This window comes from Micropterus dolomieu, linkage group LG14 (genome assembly GCF_021292245.1).
Source record: "Micropterus dolomieu isolate WLL.071019.BEF.003 ecotype Adirondacks linkage group LG14, ASM2129224v1, whole genome shotgun sequence".
Lineage (NCBI taxonomy): Eukaryota > Metazoa > Chordata > Actinopteri > Centrarchiformes > Centrarchidae > Micropterus > Micropterus dolomieu.
Genome location: NC_060163.1, coordinates 17683562 through 17699331, shown reverse-complemented (window position 1 = coordinate 17699331; position 15770 = coordinate 17683562). Strand labels below are relative to the sequence as shown.

Here is a 15770-nt window from a genome sequence, read left to right as displayed (position 1 = left end):
CCCCCCCCCCCCCCCCCCTTATTTCAAAAACAGATGTGAATTGGATTATATATGGTAAGTATTCTGCTATGGTATCTATTTTACCCACTTACTGTGTTCAAATAAAATTAACAAATCTGTCTATTTGTTTCCCATTATCAGATTCCAGTTATTCAGCTGTAGTAACCACCAGGAAAAATAGATGTTGCCATTGGATTTTTACATTATACTTAAGAAAAACATTATTTTGCTTCTTGAGACTCCATGACAGTGGCACACACTCTGTCTTTAGAGAAAAAAAAAAGATCTTTGCTTGTGTGCAGCAGCTGCGAGGGGAAGCTTGGGGGGGTGGCAAAGAAACTTGATAGCTCCCCCAGGCGTATTTTCAGAGCCCAGAAATAATGCATCCTTTTGATTTGTTACTTGTAAACACACAGGATAGAAGATCTGCGATATGACCCACAGTTTCACTCAGGCATCTGTTTGGTTGTAAGAAATGGCACCAGATGCATCCCCAAAGCCACCGTGGAAGCACTAGGTGTGTTTTCTGTGGGCTCAGTCAATTACTCTCCGGTAAATGGGATGTCTACATGTCCCCAAAGTGGAGAATGATTGAGTAGAGTGGCTGTAATTTATTAATTATGGTCTATATTCTTAGACCACGATTCTGGCTTCATTCAATTTGTATGGATTGAGGGGTAATTACGGTGTGTGTGTGTGCACAAGCTTATGTGTGTGTGTTAGGGAGAGAGCGAAAGAGCTAAAGATCTATTCATGTCATAATTTCAAGTGCAGGTTACTTAAGTTGTTCATTTTCATGACATCTCATATTCTGAAATTTGACTGTTTCATGAGGTCTTTGTACCAGTTTATACAATGAGGTTTATTCAGGAGGAGCAGAAATGGAGCCCCTGTGTTTAAAGAAAGTCTCCTTACTCTCGGTCAGCATATAGAATGTCTACTAATTGCATAGCTGAGAAACAACAATTGAGTTCCTTCGACCATAACATGACTACACCACCACTGTCAGCTGATTAATAGAGGCGAAGCCACCAGGAAAAAAGCTGCAAATTCACCGACAACATCTCGGCTGACAAATAATCAGACCTCGGTTACTGGAGATACATCTCGTCTCTCTGACTGGCTACAGATTCCACACAGATGTAGCTTGTTAATTTAACTCCACACTAACATTCCTCTCTGTTTGGCCATCTCCCAGGCAGCACGTGTCACGGGCCTGTAATGGACAGGCTGGTGAGCCTGGTGCTTAGCACAGAAAAGGCAGAGAGGGGAGACATCAACCGCTTTGTGGTGATAATGAATGGAGGCACACAAAAGGCCAGGAGCTGGCCATTTACAAAGCCTGCAAATTCTGCTGTCTAAATAGATAATATTGGCAGCCACTGTGGCTTTTTGGTCTCTCTTTCTGTAGAGGAAAAAAAAGTATTTAGCCATTTAAAGAAAATATATGGAGTTCCCATTACTGTTTGTTATAAATCATGTATAATAATTATCAGCAAATATAGCAGAATCTTATGTATGCTGTATAAAATGTAATTTGCTACACAAAAAATTCTAAATGAACATGGCAGTGCCTGTAATTTCTCTGACAGCCTCTGCACTACCCTGCATTATCAGTTAGCAGACACAAACCAAGAAAATTATACTTTAATTTATCAGATTGTCACTCCCGTAGAGTTCACTGTTCATCAGGTTCATCAAGTACCCAACTTACCTTGGTGGAAGGATGATTTCTGCTCTAAAGACAAGTTACAAAAAAAGTTTTCTGAAGGATATCCCGGAAAGAAAAGATCTGTTAGTTGCACAGCATTTTTCAACAAAAATGGAAATTGTGGGAAAATTACCAGGATATTCAGATTTCTGTAATTGCAGCATTGCTCTCGAAAGGAAACTGGAATTGGAAATAGTTTGCACCAGAGTGTGTGTAGGAAGCTGCAGAGGAAAGCTAACCATGCAATTACACATGAGAAGAGTGCTGCCGAATTGTCTGTAATGAACTAGTGAAGACACCAGCACTTGTACAGTGGAAGGCAATGATAAAAGCTGCCTTGTAATAGCGTGTGATTAAACTTGGTAAAATCAGTTTTTTCACTCGAGCACTAAGCCACCGTGAAGAGTCCTGTGGAGAGATTCTGCATCTGTCAATTTGAAGATGACTCAATGTGTTTCCTCCAAATTCATCACCCACCGTGCAATACCAGTCATTTTAAAGGGCTCTTCAAGCGCTCTTTTGTTAATTTAGTTAAACATCAACCGGCAGAGTTCGTGTTTTACACATTCCTACTTAACACAGGTGGAGATTGAGTTTCAGTAAATTTGAATACATGTTTAAAATAAAGCTCCAAGCCATTAATATTCATTACAAAATAATTTCTTTGAATGTGAAATGAGCTGTGGTTGTGCAAGACACACAGTAGGGTAATATTATCAGTGATATCCATAAATACTTTATACTGTTATGTTGTATACTGCATGCATTATATGAACAACCAAAAAATCACAAAAGAGGCCTAGCAGATATTATATTTATAAGAATATTTTTATATTAATATACTGTATATCAAGACATTGCAATTAAATGAAAAAAATCTAATGCAGTTGTCAAATTTATATTCAATGCAATGAACTGTGTTCATTTGTGATGCTTTACATCAGATGAAACAGATCAAATATGCAAAAACGAATATCTGATTTTTGTCAAGTTAAATTTGATAACAGAATTCTGTAAAACGATAACATATGTAGAGCTGCAGCGATTAGATAATTAGCCAACTGACAGAAAATTAATCTTTAACAATTTTGATGTTTGCTTTTTCAGTTTTTCATAATTTTTAAATCAAAACTGGTTCCACACCTACTGGTTCCAGCTTGTCAGATATGAGGATTATGCTACATTCACATGGATTCAGGCAGACGGTAGACGGCACAACCGCAAATCATTATAGTGGAGCAGGACAGTAAAATTAGGTGAGAAGAACAGCAACAGTAACGGTAGACGGCTTTGCTGACCAAAGTTAAAATATTTAAACTTTTTGATGAAATTTGCTGCCGGATTTTACGTACTCCTTCAAACAAGGAGGAAACATGGGCTCTCTGGACAATGAGAAGATAATGTTGTTGTTGTATCTCACAGGCAAGGGCAGTTCTCCTTTCACTATTCATGTTGGAAATGACTGAATGACTTTAGGTTTTGGAAGGTGTTGTCTGTCTGCCCTCTACCCTGTCTGGATCTATGTGAATGCATTATTAGATGCTTTTCATTGTCATGTTTGATAGTAAACTAAATATCTGAGTTTTCTACTCTTTGTGGAAAGCACTTTGACATTTTCATGTTGGGTTGTGGGAAACTGTGATTGGCATATTTCACTATTTTCATAAGACAAAATGATATATTGATGAGAAAATAATAGGCAGATAAATCTGTAATGAAAATAATCGTTAGTTGCAGCCATAATGATATGATCATATTTTTGCAATACAGCCCTACTGAAACTCAGTAAATGCTTATATTGAATTATTGCTCAAACTTTTGCAATGGCATATATCTATAGGCTTCATACAAGATTTTTCCTATTAATGATTCTCTGACATCATCCAATTTGGCATCAGATCCTGGATTTACAGAAACTGTCCTTTGCTCACTGGCCAAGATGTTAATTTTATCTCAGTCAGCTCAGCTATTTGTTTTTAGGATTCAGGATATTACAGTCATCCCCATAGTATAGGTTGTAAGATATGATCAATAGGGATTCATGAATAATGAAGAGGCCTAGTGGAGCAGAGACACTTAATTAGAGTTTCAAAAGCCATTCTCGTTAATTGAGGAGAATAAAGGTGGTGAAGTGGACTCAACAGCAACATTAGACTTTTTTTATGTTACTTTCTTTTTTTTATTAATATTATTATACAGAAAGACCCTCTGTGGCCGCTAAAAAACACCAGCAGGTAATTGGCAACTTCTCACTATTTTCTCAAATTGAGGCATGTTTGTGTTTCACATTTAGTATCATAGTTTATGTGCTCAGCCCATTTCCTCTGGCCACCTGTGAGCAGACTATCGTTCTTTTAATGTGAAGGCTATTAGGCTGCATATCCAGACAGTGTGTGGCCACTGTGTGCAGCAGATACAATATATAATTGACAGCCCTGCCATCTGTTACAGTTATGTGAAATTATGGATAAACTAGTTAACAGACACTTTGGCCCATTGTCTGTTGTTTTGATAATCACCCTTAATAACGGACGGCATCAATATGGTCTTTAAACCTGATTTGGGAGTTAATGGAGTCAGATGGGGGCAGTCAGTGTATGCTCTGGGGGTAATGCTGTTAGAGATGTTCGTAAAGAGCTAATTAAATCAGTCATAGATTGTGCCCTCTCAAGTCAGCCAGACAACCAGACCCATTGAGGAGAAAAAGGAGGGGGATTCATATTTTAACCTCTCGCAGAAAATGCACTTATGGGGATGGAAATAAAGTCAGAGCTGGGTGAATGGATGTAAATGGTTATTGCCAAGAGTCTAATGGCTTCCTGTTGGCTGAGGCAGGTTGGTTAGAAGCAGAGACGTAGATATTCATAACTCAACCAGCTGTCTTTTGCGTTCATGACTTTAAACAAATGTAGTTATTGACGTAGATTGTAATGTCACCAAACCAGAGTTTAGGCATCTTAATGGATGGTCCGCATCTGGAGCACATACGAGTTCAGTTATGGCGTTTAGTATTTTTAGGCAGGAAGTATTGTAATGATTCTTCAAACAAGTAGTTATTGGACTGATTTACTCTCCTCTTGCACTGAAATGATTAGGCAATTTAATTATTCAACAAATGTGTTGACACAAGTCCACAAGTCATTTATCAAGGGAAAATGTTGAACATTCATTGGTTTCAGATTCTCAAATATGAAGATGTCCTTCTTGTCTCTGGCGTATATCATTGTAAATGTAATACCTGTAGGTTTGAACTCTTGGTTGGACAAAACAAGCAATTTGAAGATGTCCTCTAGTGCTCTGGAAACTTATGTGTATTTTTCACACTTTTGTCACATAAAAAAAATGCAAATTCAATACATTGGTCTACTAAAAGAATTAAGTCAAATCAAATTGCTGTGGTCTCAGCAATAATCTATTTGAAACACTGCTGCCACTGTCAAAACATTAATTAACAAAATTCTCCATAGTGCTAGTGCCAAAAGTTTTGCACAGTTAATTTATTTCCCCTATAAAAGATATTGAAAAGCTGTTAAATTGTTAAAAAGCTTTTTCTTGTTGGATAAACCTATTCAATGAAACCTTACTTTTTGCCTATTATTTAAGAATAATGTTAGATATAATTCTGCTGTCTGTTTTCACATTGTTGGGGAATTAGGATGGTTTTTGATTATTTTGTATTTATTTCATAAATAAACACATCTGTGGTTTTTAGATCTAATCATATTGAAAAAAGAAAAACAATAATCTGTCCTGAATTGCATCGCGAACTTCAATCCAGCGATTGAAACCCCTCTCAGCAGGTTGTTTAATTTATTCATCCAGTGAGCCAAACCACACAGTGTTTACCTAATTGCCTTGTTAAATCGAGCCGAAATGACAGCGGACCACGTTTGGTCCAATTCCATCACATTTGGCTCGTCGACAGAGATGTTTGTTGCGCCAGAGGTGCGTTACTCAGTGGTTCCTCCCCATGTGTCTGGTGAGACACGGCGTGGAACAAAGAGCCTGTCGTCTGAAGCTGGTGTGGCGTTACACTCATTCAGAGTTCACCTGAAACACTGCACCCATGGCTCCAGGTAACAGCCCCCGCCGAAAGAATCCCAGTGGGGTGCACTGGGATTCTTTGACTTTATCAGGGGAAAAATCTGAACTTTGTGAATGGTAATGCATGCAGGTGGTGACACGTCCCTACCCAATTACACAGATTATTCACGTTTTTCAGACCTGTCAGACCTTTAATCACAAATAATCACATTTATACTTGAACAATTAGATGATGTGTAGTGTATAGCCACAACACAAAGTCCATGATGAAAGTTTTATTTTCTAATTAGAAGAAGTAATGTGGGATTTCTGAATTGTGATTGCATCAAACTGGTTAAGATTCCGTGCCATAAACATCCAGGTAGAAGATAAAGAAACCAGCGAGATGGCTCTCAGCTATTTATAAGAAGATGTTTAATTTTTGGAAGGAGAGTGAGCCGCCGTCTTGAGTTTAAGAGGTTAAAAGGTGAACAGTGAACAAGAGGCAGGATTTATGACTATTAGCAGACGGTAAATAAGAAGACAGAGTTTGTCTTGTTGAAATGCGAGAAGTGATGTCATTCACACCACTCTCCCGACACAGAAAGTGAGAGGCTGATCAGGGGTAGACAACGTTAGGTGAGCTCTCAGCCCTTTGTGTGACACCCCAGCCTTAGCCCCAAGGGTCCTGCCCTCACCATGTAGTGTTATCAGCACACATGCAGGCCTGCCTGTGCTTGAAATAGTAATGAGGCTCATACACTTGTGGGCAATTTACAGTCAAAAGTGAGATATTTTTTTGTAACTATTGATCTGTTCATCTTTGCTTATTGAAGGTTGTGCAGCAGTGCATACATACGTACATTTCATCTTAAGTGTAGGATGCAGATTGCACTTTGAATGACATCGTTTTTTCAATGTCAGCAACTCCTTTACACTTTGTTCTTCTACTGTAATTTGGATACAGTATCGTCTATACCCTCAGACACTTGCCTCAAGTGGCTGAAAGGGAAATATGCAGTGACAGTACCTGTTCCTGACACACCACTGCTGAACAACGCCTGGCAGGCAGGTTGTCTAGACCACACAGAACTCCCTTCTTTGAGTTTGTGCCAAAGATTTCATATAATTTCGTTTTTCTCTGTAGCTTTTCTGCTTGCTGAGGTTGACTGTTTTATTTTGTACCTCCATCAAGAAAGCTATGTTTTCAAGCCTGTTTGTTTGTTTGCATGCATGAAGCCTTTTATGTTTTGGTTCTGTAAGACATGGAGGTAAATGTAGTTTTTTATTGTATTTCGTGTTTCAGGGTGAATCTGTTGGTTGGATATGTCCATTATATAAGTCCTAAATGATTCTCCACCTTCTTGAATTGTTAGTCATCACTGCTCCTACAAGTTCCATAGGTACATTCCCAATAGTATTTTTAGGTAAAGCCTCCAAAGTAATTTTTACCTTTATCATTTTCTAATAATTACTTTCCAGATTGCAGTTATGACTAGAAGTTCTTGCAGTTTACACACGTGTTTAAAAAAAAAACAATAAAATAATGAGCACATAGTGCTATTGCGACAAAATAAGATGTCATATGCTCATATCAACTTGAAGTAATCCTGCGATTACTGATTTATTGAATTGTGCCTTTTGGATGAGAAAATGGAAGAATTTAAATGGCCAATAATTACATTTTGCACAATTCATCCTCCTACAAAGACGTAATATTATCAGACAGGATTTAGGTATTCGCCAAAGAAACCATGGACTGCCAGTCAGCAGGATCATCTGTAAAAATGCGTACATCAATGCAGATTTGGATCTAGATGCAGATTTTTTTGAGGATTGTGCAGTCTTGATGGAAGTAAATGTTCTTTTCAAGCTTTGCCACATAGGTATTATGTGTATTTCATAGCCTCTCATGCTGCTCTTGCAATATGAAGTGAATAGTTTTTCTACTTTCTGTCTGGATTTGAATATAATGCAGAACCAGTATTGTGTCTGCACCTCTGCACTGCCACAAAGATGGAAGTACTCACCTTTAGTTGTATTTAATTAGTTAATTGCTGATTACCAAGTATTATGTTTGGCTATGATTTGTTAGAATAATTCCTCTCTGATGTCTTTGTGTTGGTTTATGTGCCTTTCTGCCACCAGCTGTCATGAAGCTATTTTTTTCACACATCCCAAATTAATAGACACTCGTTGTGAAGTGTCTCATGCTATTGTAAAACAAGCCATGTGGCATTCGGCCAAGGCTGCAATATAAGACACAATTGTTCCCTTTTTCTCTCTCTTTCTCCCTGTTTTAATGCACAGTAATAAGTAAGTAAATGGTGGAAAGATGTGTGTCTGAAATCGCAGTGGCCTTTGTTGCAGATAATTAGGTTAGCAGCAAGAGTGTGCAGGTGTTGAGGGTGTGCTGTGCGCTAGTGTTGTGTTATCGACTTGCTCATATTCGGAGGCTGTCAGGGGTGTCGCACTTCCCATCAGCCCCAAAGCTCACCAACCTCTTCACTATTAAAATGATCACTTTCAATAGCAGACAAAGGAAAGAGGGAACATATCTAGTGCAGGGTATTTTCCCCACCTCTAATGCTTATCTGCCTTTTGATGTCGGCGTAATAAAAGGCCTATTGGGCTTCCACAATGACCTGCAAAATGGACAAGGGCCGATATACTGGGCTCTGACTGTCGCTACCATTAACTAAAAGGCCCAGACATTATGGAGAGCCGGGGATGAAAGAACATGGAAAAAAATAATAATTGAAAAATTGCCTAATGCTAAAGTGAAAGAAAATGGAACTGTGAAAAGGCACTGTAATATTCTGTTATCCCCTGTAAATGCAGCCAAACAAGAGATGCAGCCAGGCATTCTTTTTGAAATGGATGTGGTTCAATTACCTGCATGTCTAAATCTAGTTAAGGCTTCCATTGTCAGGCTCAAACATAACAGGCAGTTTTGATGTAGTGTTAAAGCGTATTATGCCCTACAACCTACATAAAATCAAGAGAGGTATGACTCTATTCAAGATGTGGAGGGGAATTAAAAAAGCTCACTGTGAAAACAAGGTTAATTTAATATTTATTCGGTTTCAGACGGCCGGTTGGATCATAAAAGAGTTGCACAATATATTAGCGGCATTAACAAAGAATTTTCCTTTTTTTTTTGTTTGGTTGGTTTTTTTTAAGGTTATTTCAGTGGATGACTAACTGGTTCCTAAGGAGGATCTTTTTGCAATTATCTTCCAATAAAGAAGAAATCCTCTGTTTTACAATGTTGCAACTGTAATGGACCCCCAAAAGCATGGTCTAGCTAAAGAATGTGTTGATTAAACTGTTAGTTTGCAACAGAAAATTAATCAGTAGCTGTTTTGCTCATCATTTGAGTAATTTTTCTTGCAAAAAATGCCAGTTGAATATCTTAGGGTTGTTGGTCAGACAAAACAAGCAATTTGGGGATTTTAGAAATTGCTAATATTGGATTGATTGATTAAACAAGTAATCTTATTAATTAATTTAGTTATCTAAATGCTATTGGATCAGCTGTAATATGTAACAAAGTGTGTTTTAAAACGGTTACTTTTCAGCCAAATTTAGCCCTCATTAAATATATACTTTCAGGATCAAAATGGACCTCAAGTTTGACATAAATGTTTTTTAACTCATTATTAAACCCAGTCCATCTTCCAACAAGATAGAATCAATAGGTTTATTTGGTTCTTCAGTCTACAAACCCACATCCTAAGCAGCAGCTTGTACACACAGAGGTCAAGTCATGAGTGTCTGTCTTAGCGCTATCCAGAGGTCGGAAGGTCTCAGTCAGGGTCATGACACCAGCAAAAGCCTTGAATATCCAAGAAAAGCACATTGTTTTTAGCCACTTGAAGACACTCTCACTTTATGACCTTAATTATCCGTTTACTTCTCTCTCTCCCACTCTGCAGGTAACAGTTAAAATGTACAAGCGTGGATCTCAGGGCTGGCTGGGTAAATCCCTGAACGCCACCACCACCATCCCCTCCAACACCTTTGTTATCTTCAGGATCAGTGGGGAGGAAGCAGATGCCAAAATTCCAGCAAATGCCATTCATAGCATCACACTGAGCATGTGACTGTATCAGTCAATAAAGAGGATAGCCATCACAAGTATGCAAAAAAAAAAAAGATTGATTTAGCTCTATCCTAATCACATTGTTACTTACTATGCTACTTTAAATGAGCATTTAGAAAAAAAATTTTAAAAGAAAGAACAGAAACTGCCCCAGTTGCCAATTTCCTTCCTCAGTGGCAATATTATGTTAATGAAGACTGTTTCAGACAATTAGCCTGATTAACTTTCTCTTGTTTTGAATTTCTAGGGCTGGCCCACACTTTACACTAGTCATTAATTAATCATTATGTTAGCTGATTCTGTCACATCAGTTCAGTATTGAAGTGTTTAATGTGTTAATTGTAGCGGTTAAAAACTGCTGGCCTCTAGTATGCAAGGGCCAAGCATGTTACTGCCTCTACGGGTTTAATGGGTAGTGATTTACGGTCTGTTTAGACGGTGTAACTGTAAGGTGCTTTATTAATATGCTCCACCGCACAGAGGAGATGATAACATATTCAAGAGTGCACAGGAGCAGCCGCCAGCCCCATTCATAACTGCGTCTGAGTCACTTTCCATCAGTTACCAGGCTTACTCAGCTGCGCTAACAGCTAGCAATTTTATTTACTGTGCCTGGTAGTGGCCAAAATGAAGTTATTTCCATCAAGATATCAGTGCCTTTAGCTAATGCAATAGAAGGAGCTCTCTGTGTTGATAGTATCTCATAGCATGGCATCTATCTACCCGAAACATCATTACACTATACTCAAGCTCCTCACTTTTTTCAAAGATCATTGGTAGATCTACAAACAGCACTGTGTTGTTTGCATTTTTTAGACTCTGCTTGTTTTCATTTCTTGGTCAACATTGCTTGAATGTGTTTTTATGAATTTATTGTCTTTGCATATTTAAACTTAAGTACTAAAGAGTGTCCTCAGGATTTGTTTTCTCTACAACACTTGACAAACAGTATTGACAATATCAGATGAGATGGATGAGATGGACTTCTGGTACAAGTTTTACTGTAGTTTAATTATACCCAAATATTTATGTTTTCTTAATAAAAAAAAATGCAAGCACTTTCAGCATCAAGCCAACTTGAGAATAATGGTTGTTAACCATACTCTTCAGTTGATTGATTTAAGCATGGTTGTTTTATTGATTGGTGTGTGTTTTCTAGTCATGGCATCATTAAGTGTTTTTATGTTTACATGTATTTGTACTGTCTGATCTCATAATAAAAAGATTTGATGATTGAATACCTCTCATAATGATTTACACAGTTTTCAAATAAGGTGGTCTCTCCCGAGTTTCCTTCACTTGATTGCATCCTCCAGATCTGCATTGTGCAAATGATCTATGATATTCAAAGTCATTTGTCACTACTGGGCCACAAGGTTTTTTTTGTTTTTTTTTTAAACCTTGGTGTGGGAGATGGAGGGCATCCATCAACAGCTCGCTCTGCCCTTTGAAAGCATCCAGCACGTCTCCAGTACGGTAAAAGACTGGATATTAGGAATGGATGACTGGCCACAGGGACAATGCAAGCTCTGTTGGGCTGTGTGGTGGCGAGAGGGGAGGGGAAGCTGAGCGGAAATGGACATGGAGATCAGACCAGAACATAGTGTGACAAGGTAACAAGGTAAACTGATCCAGGCTGCAATTCCTCTGTAAACGGAATCAATGAGGGTTCTGTGTGGAAATGGAAATCCTCCTGGATATTGAGTTTAGGTGAATCTATAGCACAACAGAATCAGCTGTAAATATGTAGTTGTTTTCCTTTGTAGTTGTAAGTCATGAAACTTACAGATGGGTTATCCAGACCTGTAGGTCTTAATATGCTACGTCCAGGAAGTGAAGAACTAAGTTTTGATCCGGCAGTAAGTCCATGTGTCCAACTTTGACCTCTGGCCGTTCTGCATGGTCCCCAGGGTTGTCAGGTTAGATGACTGGTTTGTTCTTTCCTTTGTTCAAGACATGGAACTGTAGAGCAGCCTGGACATAAAGGACAGATTCCTCTCGAATGATGTGAAGTTATGAGTCACTCTCTCATCCACAGCCATTTAGTTCCTGCACCACAGTGCTGTATTCATACAGATCAGTACTCGAGGACACAACTGTTTTTCCTGTCACCTGCTTGCACGCAGATGCAGTCTGACTGCCGAATTTCAGTACTGAACAAACTCAAGGTGTGACCATAATATGGAAACCTTCAGTTTCTGTGATTTTGCTGCTTCAGCTTGACTAGCTCACAGGTTGATCCAGTGGAGGTCAATATGCTCTTTTTAACCGTAATATTTTCTGAGATGCAAGCCTGTTTCATCTGTAAAGGGCCCTAGAGATGATATTGTGTTGCACTGAGAGTCTAACCCCATGGGAAAAGCTGTGTTTACTGTAAGTGGGGAAACTGTTAGGAATTACTCTGGCTCTGATTGCGCCCCTACATAAACACAATGTGAACACCAAAATGCACTGAGACTGTCAGTGCAATAATATTCAGCAGGTTACAATTCTGGACATCACTTTTCATCTCTTATCTACCCATAACCACGCAGCTTCAAATCCCTGTTTTACAAACTTATTTCTTCTATATTTTGTAGAATTGAGGATTACATTAACCAGAAAGTTTCCATGAAACAAAAAACGCAGTGCTGTTCTCCTCCGTATGTCCTCCTGGTTCCAGCTCTCAATGAGTGAACACGGCAGCCGGACCGGGACCGAGCACAACCTCCGAGAGGCCAGTTTGACCACTGGGAATACAGTCCCGAGGTGGTATTCTTGCCCGGTTTGGCTCTTGGCACTCTGGGGCTGAGTAAGGTAATAGAACCGCTAACAGCACGGCTAACCGAGCTAACTAGCCACAGATACAGGCAGATAGGCTACAGTTAAAAAGTAAAGCTATCCATCAGGAAGGTCTGTGTAAATCATCTCAATACTGGATTCCCTGTTGGTCTCTGAGGCTGCTGAGCAAGGTTTCGTAGGCCGCTCCCCCTGCTCCAGTTCCCAATCAGGCTCAGCACCCTGCCATCATTCCTGGCTGGGTCCCCCACCCCTGTCCTGAAAACCTTCAGTGCTTCAGTAAGTGTGTAAACACCTTTATACAGTCTATGGTAAACACTAATACTCCCTCTGTGCTCAGATCTCCCAGTATGAGCAGAGTGAGCTAATTTGACCAGTGATTGCACAGCTAACTGAGCTAATAACAGCAGCTTAGGTAGCTTTTAACTAACTTAAGCAACAAGAAAAGTTATCTGTCCACCAGGAAACTCCGTGAATCACAGAGTTGAGGCAGAGCACCTAGGGGACATCAGAGAGAAAACCAGAAAATGATTTTATAAATATCCATATTTCTAATATTTCTCCATCCAATACCCACTTTCACCAAAATCAGAGAAAATAAGTTGTGTTCTTCGGTAGGGCCCGGCCCCAGAAACACTATGCTTCAGCAGCGTCACATTGAAAAATCTGTTCATTGGACACTAAATTAATACAAGTGCAGAATGAGTCATCAATATTTTAAAATGCTTTTCCAAATGACAAACTGTTAAATATCATCAAGAATACCTAAAAAACTAATTTTTTTGTCATTGATGGTCTGGATACAGTGGTGACACTACTATCATAAAAACATTTAAACATGGATTTTGATTTCATGGGAATGGAAAATTTTGTACATGTTTCTCTAAAAATACAGTGAGCAGAAAACACATCGTTGACTCTCACTCTCTTGTCTTAATTTTCCTATTTGGCATTGAAGTAATCCAAAAGTAACTAAAAGTAATCAGATTACATAACTTTTATTTTGTGGTACTTGGATTACTTTACTAATTACATTCTTTAACAAGTAATTTGTAATTGTACCAGATTACATATTTAAAGTAATATCTTGGATTTTGAGATATCCACCTCTGGGTTTTCATCACACCCCAATACAATGGAGGTCAACAGAATTATTTCACAGCATTGATAAAATACAGTGCATTTTAACAAGAGTAAAAGTCTGCAGCCATGCTCGTGGCCCTGCTGGATTATGGTTTAGCACATTAGCATGCTAACGTCTGCTAATTAGCGCCAAAACAATGTACAGCTAAGACTAAATATCAATCTCATGGTATTCCAAAAAAAAAGTCAGGGGATCACCAAAGGCAAGAGCATACATCTTCTGCGTACCAAGAATATCTGTACCATATTTCATGGCACTCCATCCAATAGTTATTAGGATATTTAAGTCAGGATCATAGTGGTGGACTGACCGGCATTGCTGTCCATAGCCATGATGCTAGTGTGGCTAAAAACTCAACAGCTAGTATCTTTCCAGAAACAATGTAACTGGTTATCTGGATAATCCAAATACCCTGCTGTCAACAGTTTTCAATCAAACTACTTTACACTAAAGAAATAGTCCCAATAAGAACTGTTGACATTCTCCTTAACTTTGAGACATACATTTATTTTCACTTTTACTTGAAATACCCATTTAGGCCTCTAAATGTTTTTTTTAATAATTATTTGATGTTCACAACTCATATATAGGCAATCTATGACAGTGGTGTCACAGGCAGACACGGCTTTATATTAAGAGGTCACAAGCAAAACAGGTTTAGATCACTGACAATAAAACATAGTTAGAGCTGCATAAACTGCTGTGAACATGTAAAAACTTACATAAATACAGGACCCATGATAATATACATACAGTAACTGGATTACACCTGAAAAGACCCTTCTTATCAGCAGTATCCACATAAAGCTGATGTATCAGAAGGTTAAGAGAGCTTATGAGAACAAAAATGCACCAATGTAATATAGTGAAAAATCTTTTAATGCATTTTACAACAGGAAAAGTGTAATTGTGGTGAAAACATAACTACAAGGTACATTTGGCAGGCTTTTATACAGCTACTACAATGTGATGATGAAAGGAGACAGGCTGTCCCTCTAATGCCCACCAACCTCTATTCTGTGATCGCTACTTTACTGAACAGCAACAAAGCTTTCAGAGTGTGAAAGCAGAGGGCTTCATAAGGGATTAAATGTTTTTCCACCTCTTGCAGATGTTCAAAATTAAGTAGGGTACTCAAAAGTATCATTAAGACTCTATTAAATGTTTAGTTATTAATACACTTCAGTGTGTATTCACAAAAAAATTATTAGTGGGCACATGGGTGACAACAGGCAGAGGGCTGCAGAAATTAGCCAGTTTTGAAAAAATCTCAAAAGCAGCACACTTGTTAAAACCCACAGGACAACAAAAGACATACAGGACTGAATGGAATGAAGCTTCCTTGCCAATTACTGTTGCGAACGTGGCCACGGTGGGGCTTTTTGTGCTTCACACAAGCAGTCTTTTCTCCCCTTGTCCCCAGCTATTGAGAGGGATACATTAGCCAGGCGGGATGGATGGAGTGGAGATGAGCAGAGCAGAGCGTTGGCAGTCATACAACTCACTTCATGCCTGGTGTTACAGACCTCTCTTATGACTTCACTCAGTGCTTGCACAAAATGTGATTTTATTTTTTTATTTTTTTTTACAATTTTCATTTTCTACCTCCTTTCTAAGACTTTCACCGAAATTCAGACATGTAAAATATCCGCTCACTTTTGTCTTGTTTGGATAAATGGCTGCAATGACATTCATGAGTGGTTTAATCTCTCATTGTGCCATTGAAGCATCTATTTTGAGGTCTGTGGCGGGATAGAATTTATTTCTTAGGAGCTTGTTCTTACTTCAAGCAGCCGTGTTGCTCATTTCATCCCCCAAACAATCTGCTTTCCCCCTTTTTTTAGGCCGAATTAATATTTTTCCAGAAGCCCCTCCCCCTAAGCATGGTTTTAAATAAAGAAACTTGTACTTTTCTTAATGATTAAACATGGTAATTTAAATGTTGTTCACACAATTACATGTAACCTAGACAACCAAAACCCCAACTCATTTTTAATTTAATTTAGCCC

At 38.6% G+C, this 15770-nt stretch overlaps 1 protein-coding gene across 1 annotated transcript in view; it reads left to right on the top strand.

Moving 5' to 3' along the window:
• si:zfos-911d5.4 overlaps nucleotides 1-11077 on the top strand; it is a 17129-nt gene extending 6052 nt beyond the window's left edge. Inside the window, exon 7 of the mRNA XM_046069839.1 lies at nucleotides 9673-11077. Within this exon, the coding sequence (XP_045925795.1) occupies nucleotides 9673-9840 (168 nt within the window). The 3' untranslated portion in view covers nucleotides 9841-11077. The remainder of the gene's footprint in view (nucleotides 1-9672) is intronic.
• Nucleotides 11078-15770: the final 4693 nt, after the last annotated feature.